Genomic DNA, 18,564 nt, shown 5'->3' with positions numbered 1-18,564 from the left:
TTTGGAGTAATAGGTGACAGAAAAAGAAATAGTATCAATATAATTTTAATGGTTTAATTGTATTTTTATAATTAAAAGGAAACCTGTTTCCACAAGGATCAGTTAACATGATCTCAGATACTGAGCTTATGAGCTTTTTGGTTTGAATTTTGTTAGTTGCCATATATACATAGCACAAAGTGATTTTTGTGGCCTAACATAATTAAAATAATAATAAAAGGTCATAAAAAGAAGCAGAAAAAACTCTTATTCTAATAGAATAGTAAATTATACAGAATATATATATATGTTCTTCTTTTCAATTCACCTTTAAAGGATATGTTTGAGTCTGTTTCCAACCTGTTTGCTTAATGAGTATTTAGCTATTTATCTCTTAAACTCTGACATTTATTGACAAAATAAAAAGGAACACAAATCTGTTTGGTGGCATGGCTGTTTCTCCAGTTAACCTTATCTGTACTGAACTTCTGATCTGAATAGTAAAAATGGTCTTAGTGAGTGATGCTTTTAAATTGAGTAGTATCCATCAGAACAAATATTTCTGCCTTTTTGCTTTCAAAAGATTAAATGTGAAATCATTCATGGCAGAGACCACTTGGTATGCCAAAAAAAACTATGTTTTTCTGTGGAGTGGACAAGATTTAGAAAGATTATGTATGGGAGAAAGCACAGATAAATCTGGCAGTTCAGATTTTACAGGAGTAGAAAGTAAGGAAAAGTTTCCTATCTGGCAGAAACACACTGTGACAGCTTTCTTCTCCCAGCTTTAAGTCGTCCTGAACCCCTGTCTTTGATTATCATTCCTAGTATGCCACCTTAAAAACACTAGTTTGTAACTAGTAAAGTAGTTAAAAACTAGTAAATTTTGTAACTTGCAAGAGGAGCATGATATGACAACGTATCATAATTTATAGCAATATAAAACTCATTTGTTCGCTATGATGAATGGGATCCGTAGGGCACACTTCCGTGACTAATACCATTCATTTCAGTGGGACATAGGCCAGGTCTGCTGTTTGCCAGTGCAGCCCTCAGTCAGAGTTTCTTTCRAAGGTAACAGCTCATCCGTAACTCTTTCCTTGTACTTCCCAGCTGCAGAAATTTCTGAGCACTGGCAATGCAATGATACTTTTTGCTATAGCCCTCCTTCACTCTTAACTTCTTCAGCATCATACAGCTCACATATAACAACTAAACTCAGTGCCCAAATGTACTTCAAGCTTTGACCTTTCTGTATTAAAAAAAAAAAAAAAAAAAAAGTATGCATGCATTTTACCTGTACCAAATTACTTTAATTTTTGCCAGGCTGAAAATTATACTCAAGGCCTTACCGGTTCAGGGGATGGACTCAAAAATACATTTTATTTTAGAAAGTGCATTTTTTAGAAAGTGAATTTAAAATCCAACAATCCTATTATCAGTTTGAGTAGTTGCAGCCTGAATGTAAATAGACTGGCTCTTTCCCAACTTAGTTGAGATTCTGAAACCACCATGGATTTGAAATATTAGTTACTGCCAGTTAAATGCTTCATAATGCACAAAAATGCATTCCTTTGCTGGTATCTCATTTCATATATTGTAGTAACAATTTTTTTTATTTTGTTTTTAGGAGTTCAGTTTGCGTAAGTTCTTGATAGTAGGACTGTTACTCAACTAGCCAGAGAGCAGATCTCCTTTTCTTCCCCAGAGAGGAAGTGTAAAATAGGTATCCTGTTGTAACAAAAATCAAAATCTATTCTTTATCTTACTACCAAAGAGAGAGAGCATCACTCGGGATGTTATTCATTATTCATTTCTGCCCTCTGTGGGCTAACTTTAACAACGAGTGCTATTTCTAATTTAAGGTTGKTACAGAAAGGTGTAGACACACGCAGGGATATTTAGAGAATGGGGAGCTAAGTTCAGAAAGATAGTGTGCTCCCACATGCCAGGATCCAAATCAGCTGTGGCAAGTTGGAGCAACTCATGAGCTATGTTAACTTTTGACCTAGGCCAAAATGCCTTTTTGAATAAGAAAGTCTTAAGTACAGCAAAGATGCTTTTCTTTCCAAATGGCACTTAAGTGATGAGTGATGGCACGTGACGTTAGTCCAGAGGGCATGTATCCCTTACAGTTCTCATTCTTACACAAAGACTCTTGGAGGTTTAATAAAACAAAGATCTCCTGACTTTTATTGTCATGACCCAACCACAATAGCTTCTTTCAATACAGTCCTTCCGTCTCTCTATATGAGCTCCAGAAAACACTATAATAATGTCTGTGAGTTAGAAAAGTCCTTCATAAATGTGTCAGTCACCATTTTTCAATACAAAATTAATAGGGAGCTCTAAAGTCGCTAAGCAGGAAGGCTGTTCCTTTTACAGATCAACTATCTCTTTGAGTGTTTACATGTCTACAGAAGGAGAAATGCATGTAGGATTTTAAGGGGAGTTCAAAATTATATAGAATATTAGTTTTTGCTGGAAAATGATGTCTTTAGGAACAGCTGGGGGAAGATGTTAGCCAAGACATTACTTCTGAACTAATGCCGAACTTCTAAACTAATTCTGCATTTACCCTAGCACGGCTTCGTACTCAAAATGAATTTCATCCCTCAGATCTGTACCTGCTCAGTCTCTTTCAGTTCTGGTTTGTCTTCCCAAACAAGACACTCAGCAGCAGTTCGGGGAGACTTCATAGGCTTTACAGGAGAATGCAGAGCTTTATTGACTGAAATACTCTGTATTTGACTATCTCATCAAGCCTTATGTTGCTGGCTGTGAGGGGAAGGAGGAAGTGTGCTTAAAACCAATTTCTGCCTTTAGTTCTATGCATTACCTGCCAAAAATATCCTAACAATTTCATAAATATGCACGGTCCTGTGCTTTTATCTTTCTTAGCTAGCTATCATTTTGTGCTCAGCTTAGAAACACCACAGAAGGCAGATTTACATACACAAAGGCTTCACTCTGCAGGTTCTTTTTCTTTCATTATGTTCTTTCCGAGTACACAGAGAACCAYGCAGGCAGAAAGTGTGGCCATTTTATATGCAAGTGGAAAGCTATCATTACCTGCACATACAGAAGTTAATGTTGTGTCGTCACTTGGATGCCTGAAGAAATACACCCCTATTAAGTGAGAAAAAGTTAATCATCTAGCGTGCAGACAAACTGAGCTATCTTTAATGTTTGTGTAGACTAAGAAGTGAGGTCAGAGAGGTGAGATTATGATTCTGTCATGTAGCTCCAGCCTAACAACTCTATTATAACTGCCCATAAATGACTATTTATCTCTTTCATACAACACAGAACTCAGCCATCTGAAATAAAACTGAGCAATCAGGTTTTTTAATCTATGTTAGGAATTAATAATATTTGTCACAGAAGTTCTCTCTGGAATTCAACTAGATATACAAGGCATAACYTTGCTGATAACTAATATTTTTGTTATAATGACTTAAACAAAGTTACTGATTACTTATCTTGAGTTTACACTGGCTTTTCTTTCATTCTAGTACAGGAATTATTAAAGCTGTTCTGAAATACCCTGCTGCATGTGGATTTGCGTGCTGTATGGAGCAGTGTTTATAAAGCAAAATTATCCCTGTGCAGAAACCAGTATCATACATAACTCCCATTTACCTTACTCAGGTAATTCTAAGCTGAAGTTATCACTTGTATAAACACTGTCTGCCTGACACCTTTACCAGATTTCCCATGGGATCTTCTATAACCTCTATGAGAATTTTGTTAATATGTAAGGAAAAGAGGCCATGGGATTAATCCACCCTATTTCTGAATTGTTCTAATGGAAGACTTAATTCAGGTTTGAAATTAGAAAATAAATCACACAAAATACTTAGCAGTGTTCCTCAGTCTCTCCCCAAGTAATTCAGCTCAACAACCATATATGAATGTGGAAGATTGGTTTTGGAGCATTTCCAGAAAAAAGATCTTCCTTCTGATTGGCATTCCAGTTTTCTCTAGGATTTACTTCTCTCTGAAGCAGAGCTTTGGTCTTTTTCTACTGCGCATAGGCAACCACTGAGGGCCTGTTTCTGTGTGCAGGGGCTAGGCAGTCCCCTGTGCTCCAGAAGTGGGCAGTCATTTGGGACTAGTTTGCAAACTCCCTCTGCATCTCTAGGAATTTGTTCTGGTGCCTCTCATCTGAAAGCTAAACGGAATGCTTTGAGGAGATGGAGCTAGCAGAGAGTTGTGTAGCACTAGATTTTCAGATGAAAATCTGCTTAGCTCCTTGGTACTTACACCAAGAGAATCTTGTAATTTTAGTACTTGTGTAAAAGATACTTTGGCAGTTAAAGCACAGACCTTTCCAGGACAGCAGAATATGGGGTTTAGTTTGGAAGCAAGAGAAGTACATTGTTGGACACATCACCCTGCTTCTTCTCCATGGTTTCTCTTAAAGACCTCAGTCGCGGCTTCTTGTCAAAGGCTGGTCTGTAACAGCATCTGTCTGTCCAGGCTGCTGCAGTGTTCCTAAGTGAGGTCTACTCTCCCCGGGGCTAGTCTGCTCCTGTAAAGCAGGGAAGGGGCGGGGTGTGTGTGTGTGGGGGGGTAAAGCTTCATGGTTGTTTTTAATTGCCTTTTTCTTCTGCTAATTGATTGGCTGTTGTTACTTAAGAACAGCTGGGAGGGAACTTTTATCAGCCTGTGATAGGCTTAATTGCAGTTAGGTCTAAGTGCTGTCTTTTAATTTCTCTGTCCCTACCTTCTTCTCAAGGGAAGAGGTCTCCTGGGGCATATCCCATCTTGCCCCCTTCCCCATGAGTACTGCTTCTCCTTCAGATCCATCTCCTGCTTCTCTGCTGACTGCATACTGGTGTCAAGTGATCCCCACATCAGGCTGCCTGTGTGCTGCAGCTCCCCTGCCTGTAAGTCATTTGTGGGTCTCTTGTACTCCTGGAAATGGTAATATCAAAGTGGTTTTAGAAGTTTCGGTCTCCAAAGCTTGTGCTGTTAGATATCCAGGCCCTTTAGAAAGTGCTAGTGTGAGCAAAGTGAAGGAAGGATAAAAATGCATTGGGCACAAAAGTGCCAGAAAAGTGTGGGATCTCTCTCTGCAGAGTGTAACTGAGTTCTCACCCAGCAGCCCCTGAGGCTCTTTGTGCTATAAAAAGCACCAGCAGCTTTGTAAGTCCTCTGTCACCTTGCTTAACTGGATTTACTGACCTCCAGCCACAATGTTACATGTAACTTTATTTTGGTTGGTCTCAGCTAGTGATATGTCTTCCCTGACATACTAGTATGAGCTGTTGGCATGTTCTGAGTTAATCAGATGGTGGTAGTCTAGAAAAATTGCCAGAGGTACCACTCTTTTCCACAGCTATAGAATGCATATTTAAATGTTTGTAATGTTTAGGTATATCTGGGAAAAGCAGTTGAGTCCCTGCTAAATTTCTTAGAAATGCAATGTCCCTCTCCATGGTAGCCTACAAAGGAGGTGCCATGCTTTAAGAAGCTAGTTCTGTGTCCCCAAGACAAACTGCATGCCTGGCCGTTTTGCTGGGCTCAGGTTTTTACAATGCTCAGAACTAGAAATTCTTGGAGGGTGTTGTAGATGAATCAGTTGTGAGGCTCACCTTGTGGTATGCCACTGCTTCAGAGCAGGCAGTGGCTTGTAAGCATTTAAATGATTATAAATACTAATGAGGCAGCTTGTGTACCTGCTCTAAAGTTATTCTTGAAGCCCTGGAAAGAATGTTAAATCAAACAAAATAACTGATGCTAGTAGAGCTAGGAGAAGTAGGCTGAGACATAGTGGGCCTCTAGGGCTCAGTTCTGGAATAGCTGTAACACTGTGTTCAGAGTTGGTGAAGGAGGAGAAGCAGTCCAGGGGGGTCTTGTGCAAGTTTTCTACGAGTTTAGAGTATTATATGTGCTTGTGTAACTCCAAATTACTGAGCTGTATAGCATTGCCTTATAATATATGGTAGGTAATAGCTGAACTGAAATGCAGTGTTTATTTATGCCTTCTGGAGTTGCAAGCTTCAGCAAGTTAACAGGTCTAATTCTTGCCTGGTTGAAATTTATTAGCAGCAAAGTTCTAGTTTCAGAGAAGCAAGGAGTCTGTGCACTTTTGGTCAAAGGACTTTCTGCTGAGTCCATGTTCTTGTTGCAGAAAACACTTAYGTGGTAGCTTTTATTCACAGACTTGAAGCAGGCAGCATCTTTTTAAACATCTAGAAACTGGTGCACAGAAAGATTGACTTCTCAAAAGTCATAAACTAAATCATAAACAAAGAATGCAATCCAGGCTTTACTCCTAGATTCTGATGAGGCAAAATGGTACTAGCTTGGCAGCTGTTAGACTGGGAACAGAAATACCCTCTGAGTAGGAGAAAATCCAGAGAGGAAGAGTTTGGTTGCATAATTGCACTGCAAGTATGGAAATCTCCTTGTGGGGTCAGGCAGCTACCTTTGGGGAGAGCAGCAAGTCTTCAGTGCCCAGCAACAGAGTAGTTTACTGAGTTCCTTCTCACTGTATTTTCTTGGAAATGTCTACCTTCCTCTTTCCCATTTTGACTCCTACATTTCTATTGTGTTTGTGTTGCTATCATACTTTCTTGTTTAAAAGTTTCTGAAATTTACTATTACCTAGTGATTTGTTTGTATCTTACTGTCTTCTATTGCTTGATATTTGTACTCCCATCAGGAAATTTTGCAAATGATTGCATCATCCCTTTTTCCTGTTAATTCTCTGTGCTGCCTACCCTTGCTTGGCAGTGTTTGCAATATTGGATAACGGAAACAGTGTGTCAGCGTATTGCCGGATTAGCTCTGCTTCCTGCGCTCTCTGCTCAGTTCCTGCCAACTTATAATTGATTTTCTTCAATATCCAGAGCACACTTCAGTAAGATATTACAGAATACTTTATAGACATTAATTACATGCACAACAGAAATACCGGAATGACTAGTAATACTGCTTTTTGCCATGCAGAACATATTTTTACATGGCTACAAGCAGCTCTAGGCACAACTCTGCTTAGCCCGAGCGAACAGTAGATTCCATTGAAGCTCTTATATTTGACACCTTTTAAGTAGCCTCCGGAAGCCATTTGGAGATTTTAACAGCTCCAAGAATAGATCTGACACTGATCAGTTTTTTTTGTTGTTGTTGTTTTTTACAGAAAACAAAAGAGGGGTGGGAATGATGTCCTTACAAGCACGAGGCTTCAAACTTGGAGGGAAAAAAAACAACAAACCAAACAAGAAAAACCCCACTTTTAGAATACTGCCTCTTTTTTTTCCTTCTCTACAGTAATTTTTCATGTAATGATTCTTGTTAAACTAGGTTATATGAAACTAACCACAGACCTTTACAAGTGATAGTAACAAAGGACAAGTACTCATACTTACTTGTCCTTTAGATACTCTATGGGTACAGACAGCTTTCTCATGGCACTCAGGAACATGCAGTAGCTACCTCTTCCATTCTTTGAGGTCTAGTTTGCACTAGATTTGTTTACAGATGGGCTGTTTGGGAAAGCTGTTACATTCTTGCAAAATCTGATGATGAAGACAGGAATTCTAGAAATGTTGATTCTGGTGCTGCTACTAGCTGGAAGCCAGGGAACATACAAAGCATGCAGGCATTTYGGTTGTGAAGACTTTCATCCTAGTGCAAACATTGCTTAGGTGTCGTCTCTCTTTCATGAGTTGTTCTAGGAATTGGATGTGATTTATAGAGCTGTGTGGCACCGAACCATCCAGGCTCAAGCATGTTTTTAATATGTAAAGGGAGATGCAAGTGTTATTCCAGGAATGTTCCACAGAAGTATATTGRGGCAGCATCTTTTCAAGGTTGCAGGTGTGAGAAGCAGAAGAGAACAGAAATGTTTGTAGAGATGATTGCAGAGGTTTTTTTGTTGTTTATTTGGCACAAGGGAGTGTTTTTTTTGCTAGCAATGCCCATCTTGCAAGAAACAGTCCTTCCTCTGCAGTTTACGTTCTACGCAGACAAAAGAGGGCCAAAAGCCAGTGTTACAGATTGGGAACAGAGAGGGGTGGAGAGATGAAGCATTTGGTTTCCAGAATAGTGCAGGGCCTAGCTTGACAGCAATTGAAGCTGAAGTTGCTCACTGACTCTGGAATTCGGGCTTTAGATAATGTCCCAAAGTCATACAGGGACAAATGTTGATAATCAGCCACATGAATGCTGGTCTCTGACCTGCCAACCCAGTGATGCCTTCCAGTGCAGCTTGGTTAGAAAGGGACAGAAAACATGGAAGTCCTGATACTTTAGGTATGAGGCATATGATCAAATTTAATTCTTTAAATTCTTTGCTCTTCACTCCTCTCTCCTAAGAGAAAAGAGACTTTAACTACGAATGTATGGCTTATGTGGTATTTCTCCTGCCTTTTATTAACAAAATCTGTGGATGTATTCTTTTTTTTTCTATTGTTTGTTCTGGGGTTCCCCCCAACTCCTATAAAATAATCCTGAGTGCCTGCAGATTATAGGAGTCACCAAACTGCTTTGTGGAAGCCCAGCCTTTGACCCTAGCTCTTGGTTCACCGGTCAATTCTAAACAGCATGCCTAGAACACAAAACTGCTACTTTGCTCATTACTTCTCTTTATAAGCTATTTTTCAGCTAGACCAGACTAGTTACAGCAGGGAGACACCAGGAAAACATGCATTAGTCTACAAAGTGCTTCCATGCCTCTTAACCTTCCAAAGGTGGTTTATTCCCTCTGCCCCAGCCTGTAGACTCATGTTGCTAATGGCCCTGGCACGCTCTCTAGCTGCACATTGTTCCAAGGTTGTAGAATAATTTCCTTTGTCAAACAGAGCTGTTAAATACACACTTTCAAATYGCAGCTGTCTACATCAAACTACTTATTTTTTCTGCTGATATTGTAGTATTAGTAACCAGGTGCCTTTTGGTTAGGAATCTCTGATGGGAGGTAGTAGTACTGCATTGGGACAAACTTTCCAGCAGAGGCTGCAGAATGGAGCACATGGAGCTCTAGTTGATCCACCTGACTGCATTTAGATGGAGCACATGTTCATAAATTACAAAGTTCCCTGGCAGAAAACTTCATGCCTTATTGCTACTCTTTGCTCACCTCTGCAGGCAAGTTGAGCTGGGTTGTGCCTCACTGTAGTCAAATGCATATGAACAGGCACAATATTTGTCTATTCTTCCTTCAGCTGGACAATATCAGAAGGCTTGTTCTAATGATGCATGCACTTAGAACACAAGAGGGAGAAAAAAAAAAGGAAAATACACTTGGTTTGCTTTGGTTAAGTTTTCCTCTGAAAAATGCTGCTGTGGCATGATTCATTAAGTAGCATGGCAACACATACACCTTCCACTTCCTTGTAAGCAAGGTTTTAGTTCTTGAGGAAGTTCTGGCCTGTTGGCTGTGTTTTCTAGTATTACTTAGAGAACACATAATGTCCAGAGAAATTTATAATCTCCAAACAAAACATTCCTAAATATTAATAGTGTGAAACAATACCTTTTTCCAGCTGTTAAAAATTATTCATAAGTGCTGCTCTGCTAGCATCAGCAGGGATTACATTGCTCATTTCTACTGACATCAGCATGCTGAAATCTAGCAGAGTATCTTATGAATTCTAAGATACTTACTTACATAGTTCAGAATCTTGCAGTACACTCCTATACACATGCAATATACTGTGGTCCTGAAATGGAAAACTACAAAGCCTTGCCACAGCAGATTCCCATTAGAATTCTTAGTTGCATGCACATGTGTGTTGATAAATAAGTCACCACATATAAGACTTGTATACAAGCTTTTAATAAAAAAAAATTCAACAAAAATATATATAATCAGGCATTTTATGCAATGCATACATTCTTTGTATCTGCAGGTACAGATAAATAACAGAGGCAAACAAGTATTTTGCTTATCTTTGGCCAATAATCAATAATCACCCCCGAAGAGATATTACAGGGTCAAAGAATAATAAACTGAGTCTGTAAACTTGTCTCTCTTTACAGACACAGTATCAGGCAACAATACAGTAGTTAAGATTTTAGAAATGTAAGGAAATATTTAACACTGCCCAATACTGAAATCTAACCTTTTTTGTTGATACAAAACTTAAGGCCTTTTTTTAGCTGACACAGGCAACATTCTTGCATTTACATTAGATATAATCTATCCCTTACCTCAGCCAACTTCCCTTCACCATATATTGTTCTAAAAAGCTAAGCTGTACCTTTTCATGAAATAAAAATAACATGAATTTGCATCTGTATATCAGTTTCCTGAATTCCAACTAATGTACATACATACAGAGCAGTTAAGCTTCCTTAAGTCAATATTTTTTCTAACTCAGTGTCCCAGAATAATAGGTATCCTTCCACTTTACAGCACAGGTGCATCTGATGGCTCTACAAAAGCAATATATACATGATACACATTAAAAAAATCATAAAAGCAATTTTTAAACGTACATTGATAACACATAGCAGCTTATGTCTATGTATGTACATGTTTCACAGTTATCTTAGAAAATTGAGAACATCAAGAATACTTCTATTGTTTTTTTCTATAAATATTACAAACTTGTCAGGCATTTTGACAAAATAGTATTTACGTTATCCATTTAAATAGGTATAGAAAACCTGTAGAGTTTTAAGCTTAAAGGCTGTAAAGTTTGAGGATTCTTTAAAGTGTTTAGCCAGTTTCAGCAGCTGGGCCATCTGCTTTTTTTTTTTTTTTTCCTGCTTGTTAAATCTGGTAACAAAGGAACTCCACCACTTTTGATGGGATAGGCAAGTTCTTGACTAGACTGGTGGGCATCACTCTTCGAATTGCCATACGACACAGATGCTGGAGACTGGAAACTTGTTTTGGCGTTGCCCAGAAATACACACTTCCATCCTGTGTCCTGCCCAAACAGAACAAAAAAAAAAACTAGAATTATTCCACCTAAATGATTTCAATTTACTATAGTTTCTTGCKTACATTTGCTAGTTAAGAGGGAATGTGCTCTGAGCTGCCTGTTCCTTAGTTCTGGCTGATCCCAAACTAAATTACACTAGAAGCTAGTTCTTCTTTTAAGCTACAGCAGCACAGTAATGGTAACTTGTTAGAATCATTACGGTACCATATGGTACTGATCACCTTGGCAACAGATCTGCACAGATCTTCCAACAGCTATTTGGTGTACAACCTAAAGCAGAATAATTTCCTTTGATTATCTGATGAGTTCTTCTGATTTTATGTATTTGGGGATCTGTATACTTACATTATTTATTCACAAAGATAAGAAAGGAGTTTATCAGCTTCTAGATTTTACTGCTATTCCAGGAATGTTTAAACAAATARTACCATAGGTAAATCAAATTCAAAAGCATCAAGTTGCAAGTCACAATGAAGTTTGTTTTTTTTTTAACAGAACTTTTAGCCAGTTTAAGGTTTGTATTGTATTGACTTTTTAGGAAAAACGTTTAAATGTATACTTGCCCTGCAGCTAGAACACTGCCATCGGTAGAAAAGGTACAGCAGAGCCCATTGTTCAAAGGTGCAACTTGTACAGGGTAATCTTCATCAATTCTCCAGAACCTCACCATTCTGAAAAGGGAAGAATTAAGTGATAAGTTATGAGAGTAGCCATTTAATTCTTCAAATTATTGTGCAGCATTAGAAAAAGTGGTCTGAAGCAGAATTTAAGAGTTTAATGAACACTTTAATATGCATACATGGCATTTCAAATTTGCCTGAAATGCTGTAACTTCATTCCTAATAMGTACCTTGACCAGCACATCTTCAACAATTCTAATTGTGCCAGTTAAAGTAAAAGGTTGCATTCAACAGCACAAAGCAGCAATCTGGCCTGTAGATTTAGATAGCTGATCACTTAGTAAGTGGCACGTATGCTAACCAATCCTAACAATGCTTTGTTAAACAAACCCCAACATCTCCTTTAGACAATTTAATAGACACATTGTCATCTTGAGAAACCATTCTTTACCTTCTAAAACACGGTTCTTCAAAACAGGATTTGCAACATTAGCAGAAGTTAAATACCAGATCAGAGTAATATTCATTTTACTTTGGAATCTAAACTATACAAAAGGCTTAACTGCATTGCTAGCTCCATTTTCATTTTTCACTGTTAACTGAAAACAGAAAAATAGGGCTTGTAAATTTGTTACAGACTTAAGTTATTCAGATCAGCTATCCTGTGAACAACTCTTTGTCTGTGTTCGGAATGAACATTAGCACRTATCAGACAACTCATCTATTTTTACCAAGCCCAGAAGAACTAACTTCTCAGTTGGAAGGAAGAAGAAGAAAAACCTTCATATTTAAAGCTGATGTTAGGTGGGAAGAATTAAAGTAGTCTAACAAATCTTTCCTCATACTTACTTATCATCAGCAAGACTTGCAATATGTAGTCCATCGTGACTAAAAGATACAGATCTGACCCATCGGTCATTTGCTCCTCCAGCAAATATTGGAGTAGGAGGGGGAAACAGATGCCTGGAGATAGACAAGATGCATAACTAACAGTGTAATGCTTAAGAACTTGTAAGAGTGTGCTTTAGCCATGACTAGCAAAGATGAAGAAGGAAAAATGGATTTAACATTTAACTGTGTAATCAGAAACAGAGGTTGAACTACAGTATCTTCTGTAGTACTGAACACTTGAGCTTTATTGAAGATGCTTAAATTAGTACACCTGAGAATACCAGTGCTTTAAATTATTTGTCAGATAGAAGAAAAACTTCCACTGTTCTGCCACTTTGGTATTTCTGTCAGCTGAGCTTCTTCCCAAATCTAGTTATCAGTTAAACACATTAATTTTAAGTAGTTAACTTCACTCAGGAGAAAGGTTTCCAGATTTGATTACTTTACTTACCCAAACTCCATAAGAATAACTCCAATATATGGATCCCAGACATAAACTCGAGTATCATAAGATGCAGTAGCCAGTAAAGCTCCATCAGGAGAAAACTCACAAGCTACAACATCATTGTGATGTCCTTCTAGTTTCTGTATCATGCAGTATTTATCCATATCCCAGAGAAAAACCTGCAATTAAAAAAGCTAATGTTATAGCTCTGCTCAGAGATACAATGACACATTTATTTTTATTATTTTTTTAAGTATAGCTGCTAGTCTTACTTAGGATAATATTAAAATCAGGCATTATGAATTACTACAATTACAAAATATGCTCAGTGTCATACTTGAATTAAGAATCAATTTTTTTTTAAAAAAATAAAGCAGACATGCAAGGTCTAACTCAAGTTTGTTAAATGTTATTAACATAATAAGCCAAAATGTAAGATAAAGGCAACATAATTTAAGCATGTAGCTTACTGAAATTGGTGTATTACAAAACTATTTTATTAAAATATGCAGAAATAAATAGGGTTAAATGCTACAGTCCCCTCTTTTCAGTAACTACCAAAATTTTAAGAAATATACAGACAGAAAACGTAAGGTTAACATATTGTTACTCCAGTGGCATCCCCTTTAAGATCACTTGTTTACAATTGGCTTGGATCACCAACGTCAGCCTAGGAAGAGAAACAGATACTGCAAGCAAAGAGAATTTTCACAGCCAAAAGTTATGTCTTTGGGAAAACAACAGGGAAGTATAACCACATTATTAGAAATTATTTATGCATTTTTAAATCAAGTCAACAATAAAAAAAACAGTATTATATTTTACCCAGCTTATTGCATATATTATAAAAATTGATAAAAGATAATAGTATTTTAGAATTTTACATACAGTTGTACATTATATGTAGTGAAAATGAAGACTGCAGAATAATAAGGAAGAACTATGTACTGCAGCATGATTTTACAGAAAATGCAAGTTTTTGGCATGAAATACTATATCTGTAGAAGAGCTTATTAGGGTCCTTGATTTATCCCCAACTCAGTTTTACTGCACAGATTAAATACTGACATATATATGTTTGACCAAAGCAAATAGAGCCTTAGTGCCTCACATACTTCCTAAAACTGAACTATTATAATCAGTTATAAATGTGTTGATCAATTTCACCAGGAAGACCCCCAACATTCCACAAAACTGGAAATTTAGTTTTAGGAGTCAGTGTTTCACTGCTGTGAAAATTAAAAAAAATAATAATAATAAAAGAAAGAAAGAAAGCAGAAAGTGGACATCAACCAGCACCTGCGTACGTACAGTACACCTTGCAGTCGAATGCAAGGTTACTTCATCCTATGGTAAAGTTCGCCCCCAGCCTGGTAGCCAGAGATGCCACTCTTTCTGCCCAGCTAACACCATTGTGCTCCTGTGTGAGTGGTGCCAGCTTAACCTCAATCACACCAATATTGCTGCCACCACCTGTGACAGGGAAAGCAAGAAGCTTATGGAAAACACAAAGCCTAAAGATAAAGGTATACATCCACATCTGCTCTATTTAAAGAAAAAAACAAAACCCAGACCTCAACTATTCTCTATCAAATTGCACTGATAGCTTACTTTAATGTATAAAATGCATTTGAACAGTTATCCTTACGAAGTAGTATTCAGTGTTCATATTGTTTTTACTCAGCACCACTAGACTTTGTTAAACTACAAAAAAAATTAACTAGACTGAATTCCCTATTCTACTATACTGACTCCTTGGTGCTAAGAAAAGCAGCTTATTGTATATGTGCTTTACCTGCACTGCTTTCAGTTCTCTAGCAGGACATTAGAATACAGATGAAAATAAAACCAGTATGCTGTTCTTCATTCTAGATCTTTAGACACAAGAGTGTCTTTTGTATTGGAGAACATGTAGAAACATTTTTGTTCAGCAGGAGATACCATGACTGGCTCAGACTTTGAAAAGTCCTTTTCATTGAGCAGGAAATAGAAAGGATAAAATCAATAGCAAAATAGTTGTATACATTAATCTAAGCATCTTTTAACACTGGAAGCTTTAGTCATCTTTGTTTTTATACTATATACATGTGCAGAACTACTTCTCAAGGAATGCTTAAAGTTTCTTCAACTAAAAGCAGTGCAAGTTCAATTCATAAATCAGTGTCTCTGCACCATGTGCTAGTTTTATTTCATGCACTTTTACATCATCATAAAGTATTAGAAGTTCATGACACCGAGCACAAGCTTAATGTTACTTAGATTTAAAATGATTATGCACACAATTCAGTAGACTTAAGGAACAAGAAACTCTGACACATACTGCTTTACTAGCTCCAACAGAACAGAGAATGGAAGAGTCTGGAGAGAATGCACAGCCATATACCCAGTTCTGGTGTCCTCTTAATACTTTCATCATATTTCCTAAGAAAGAAAGACATTTCTGTAAGAATTGGTTCAAGATTCCTAATCCAATATGAACAGCTTTTCCAGTTAGTTTTTCCCTTTATGAAATGTCATACTCTTTTTCCAAATGACATCTTGCAGTGTTATTTTACACTCAAATAAAAGGTGGCCTGTCATGCAGCCTCCAAATCCTTTCTCCCTATTCAAAAAGTCAGTTCATACACTCTTAACCCACTGCCAGCCTGTACTTTCAGGGCACACACAGAGAAAGTATTTCAAGGGAAYATATGGAGCAAGTGTCTAATAAAAGGAACTTAATTTTTTAAGAAATGTAGACCCAACTGAGTTTATGATAGTGACTAGAGGAGTGTGTTTTCATATTTTTCCTAGGTATTACATCAGATGAACTTCTTAAATGCATACCATCATCTTTCAGGTCCCACACTCTCAGTGTTTTATCTCTTGATGCAGACACTAAGATCAAGCTGCCATCTGGAGCAAAGGTTAGATCTCTAACAACTTCTGTATGGTCCATAAGGTTAAGGAGGAGCTTTCCTGTTACRTGAAAACATCACAGTTTAAAACGAAGGATTATAGAGTAGCCTTTATTCCAATTAAATCCCTTATGGAAAAACTAAAGTCAAAGTGAAATCTCAAGAACTTCTGAACATACGCAGAACAATACAGAGCTACAGCAAATATTCTTCGTAGAAATCCTTCACACAGTAAAATGCATGTGCATCTTCAGATTCTTGTGTCTTGAAGAGCAACTTCCTTTAAAGCTAATAAATTCTTAAACAAATCTATATATTAGAATCACATGCCTGACAAATGAGACAAGATTTGTCTTTGATATGCATCTGCATGCTGAACTTACCTGTTATTTTATCCTATAAACCAAACTCAGTAGTGATTAGTTTCATTTTTAAAAGCTGGAAAGTTTTCTCCCAAATGTGTTACCAGATAGCTTATGAGATTCCGATTTCAGGTTCGGTCCCTTATCACTTAAGCAATATTTATCTTAAAAAAAAAAAATCCTCATCAACATAAATTCTTCCTCATACTCAAGAACTGAAAGCAACTTCCCATTTTGAAAGCTTCCTTTATTTGAAAGTATCTTAAAACTACAATCCAGCAGAACATTTTAGAGTAAGCAAGTGGTGTTGCTCTTACTCACCTACTTAACCATTTTGGAGCAACGAGGCTTTATTATTCATCAATTATATCTCAGAAGCATAACCTGAGCCTCTTACTTCTTCAAACAATATTTGAACACTTCTAGTTGCAGGAATTATGCTATTTTTAGATTACTAAAGTTGCATTCAAGTTCAATTCCCAATTAAAATTCTGTAAGCGATTTATTCTATGCATTAATGATGTTACTGCTACATAAAGTGACACAGAAATGCAAACTTCCGCTTGTATACTCTACCTGTATATACATCCCATATCTTGATGCGCCCATTGTTCAAGCCTGTTGCAAGTAGAAGCTGGTCTTGCCCAAATTTGAAACGGTGCCATTCTATATTCACACAGCGGCTCTGCTTTTCAGGCACTGAAGACCCAAAAGCAAGACTCCAGACTATATCACCACAGTCTATTATATGTTCACAGGGCTTATTCTTCTGACTGCCGTCGCTGTTTTGTCTTGGAAGTCTTGTACTGATTGAATTTGCCACATTCTTTGTGCCATGCAACAAGCTGTAAAACAAACAATAGTATAAAACATGTCTTTTAATGTAAAAATAATGTAAAATAGTTTTACATCATGTAACGTTCAGAATACAACAGAACTACAGGTTCTAACCTCATTAAAATGTAATCTACAAGTGAAAATAAAGTGTGCCTTTTGGAATTTAGCTGGTATTCTAAAAAGAATAGTAAGGAAACAGCTTTCCCTTTGAATAAATTCCTAGAAGTTAACACCAAATAGTTCTTTCTGATAAGAAACTATGAAGTCCAAATCTGCTTTAGAATGAAAAGGAAAGTTGAAGACTTACTTCCTCTTATTTTAGGGCATCTAAAGTAATTAATAAATCACTCCTGCATAGCATTAGTGATCCAGGTGTTGCCCTTGCTGACCACAGAATCCTCCAAGATGAGGAGACAATAACTCATACATTAGATTAAGGAATTAAATAATGCTGTTTTTTCCCCACAGGCATCAAAGCCCAAAAAGCCAAAATAGAAACTTTAATCTACTATCTCCTATTTTGAAATTCTTAAGTTATTCAGATCAGTTCAAAGCTATATGGTTTTATCTTACAAGTTATTAAGGCACTGGGACCAGGGAACCAACTTCACTATGCGATGTCCTTGTGACCAAGCAAAGTATGAGCCATCAGGAGCAAATGCAACAGTCCAGTTTTCACGTCCACACTTCTTGTCAAAAGGAGAAGTTGGGGCTAAGAGTTCTCCTACAGTACGTGACCGAGCTGAAAAACAAAAACAAAAAGGAAATTCCATTAAAAAAGATTAAACTCAGCATATTTAAAAAATCTTAAAAAGGAACTGGGCAATATGTTACTTAAATATTTTGCTTTTATTTTATGTGAAACTTACAGTAAGGGGGGGGCAGTGTCTTATTGCCACTATATAACCAACGAAAACAGTAAGCATCAGCTGCAAAAGAGATTAAGTCACTAAAGAGAAACAGCTTAGTCTTAAAATTTCCTTGTTGTCATGTAAGTAATATCACATCTTGATGCCAGAAGTACAACTGAAATCATCAACTTACTGAGAACAGCTCTTATTTAAATTACTCTAACTACAGCAGTACAATTATGCTCCAGTTGCACTTCAAACTGAGTCCAGTGAATAAGCTGCCTAGTAGTGATTTTTTTCTCAACTTTTAGCCACTTAAAAGACAAATACGAATAGAATTAGGTACTTTAGTATCCAGCCTCTCCCTCAGAAAAAATAACTTTAGCAACAACCCAAGGAAACACGCTGTGTGATCAGATTGGGTTGGTTCTTCCCTGCTTTATAACGTGACTGGATACAGAAGAGTTTCTCTCTGCGGCTCAAGCTGGGGGTGCAGGTGCGAGGAGACCTTATCAGAGCTTTCGACGAAGCCCGTCTCCGGAGCGCGCGCAGGGTCACGGCGACGCCTCCACACGGCCCCTGCGGCGTCCATCGCCGGCGAATTCCGGGCGCCGCCGCGGCCGTGCGGGGCCCCGCGGCCGCCATGGCCGCCGCTCGCCCCGCGCTCCTCGTGGCAGGAGGGCAGCGGCTTTACATAAGCGCTGCTCCACGACAGTTTTTCACCCCTTGGCGCAAGGGCACCGCCTGGGCCGAAGGAGGCTGCAGCTCCGCCGTGCCG

General features: G+C 37.8%; 1 protein-coding gene across 1 annotated transcript in view; it reads right to left on the bottom strand.

Moving 5' to 3' along the window:
* Window positions 1-9,747: 9,747 nt before the first annotated feature.
* Window positions 9,748-18,564, bottom strand: part of WSB1 (WD repeat and SOCS box containing 1) — a 31,212-nt gene continuing 22,395 nt past the window's right edge. The window contains exons 4-11 of the mRNA XM_085310763.1: window positions 17,509-17,677; window positions 16,675-16,943; window positions 15,666-15,797; window positions 15,160-15,260; window positions 12,846-13,018; window positions 12,353-12,466; window positions 11,447-11,554; window positions 9,748-10,868 (exon numbers count right to left, since the gene is read on the bottom strand). Of these exons, the coding sequence (XP_085166889.1) occupies window positions 10,709-10,868; window positions 11,447-11,554; window positions 12,353-12,466; window positions 12,846-13,018; window positions 15,160-15,260; window positions 15,666-15,797; window positions 16,675-16,943; window positions 17,509-17,677 (1,226 nt within the window). The 3' untranslated portion in view covers window positions 9,748-10,708. The remainder of the gene's footprint in view (window positions 10,869-11,446; window positions 11,555-12,352; window positions 12,467-12,845; window positions 13,019-15,159; window positions 15,261-15,665; window positions 15,798-16,674; window positions 16,944-17,508; window positions 17,678-18,564) is intronic.

Source organism: Rhea americana, unplaced genomic scaffold (assembly GCF_003343005.1).
Source record: "Rhea americana isolate MKP2758 unplaced genomic scaffold, rheAme1 scaffold_325, whole genome shotgun sequence".
Classification (NCBI taxonomy): Eukaryota; Metazoa; Chordata; class Aves; order Rheiformes; family Rheidae; genus Rhea; species Rhea americana.
The sequence above is the reverse complement of the archived record's forward strand: the minus strand, read 5'-3'. Positions and strand labels throughout refer to the sequence as shown.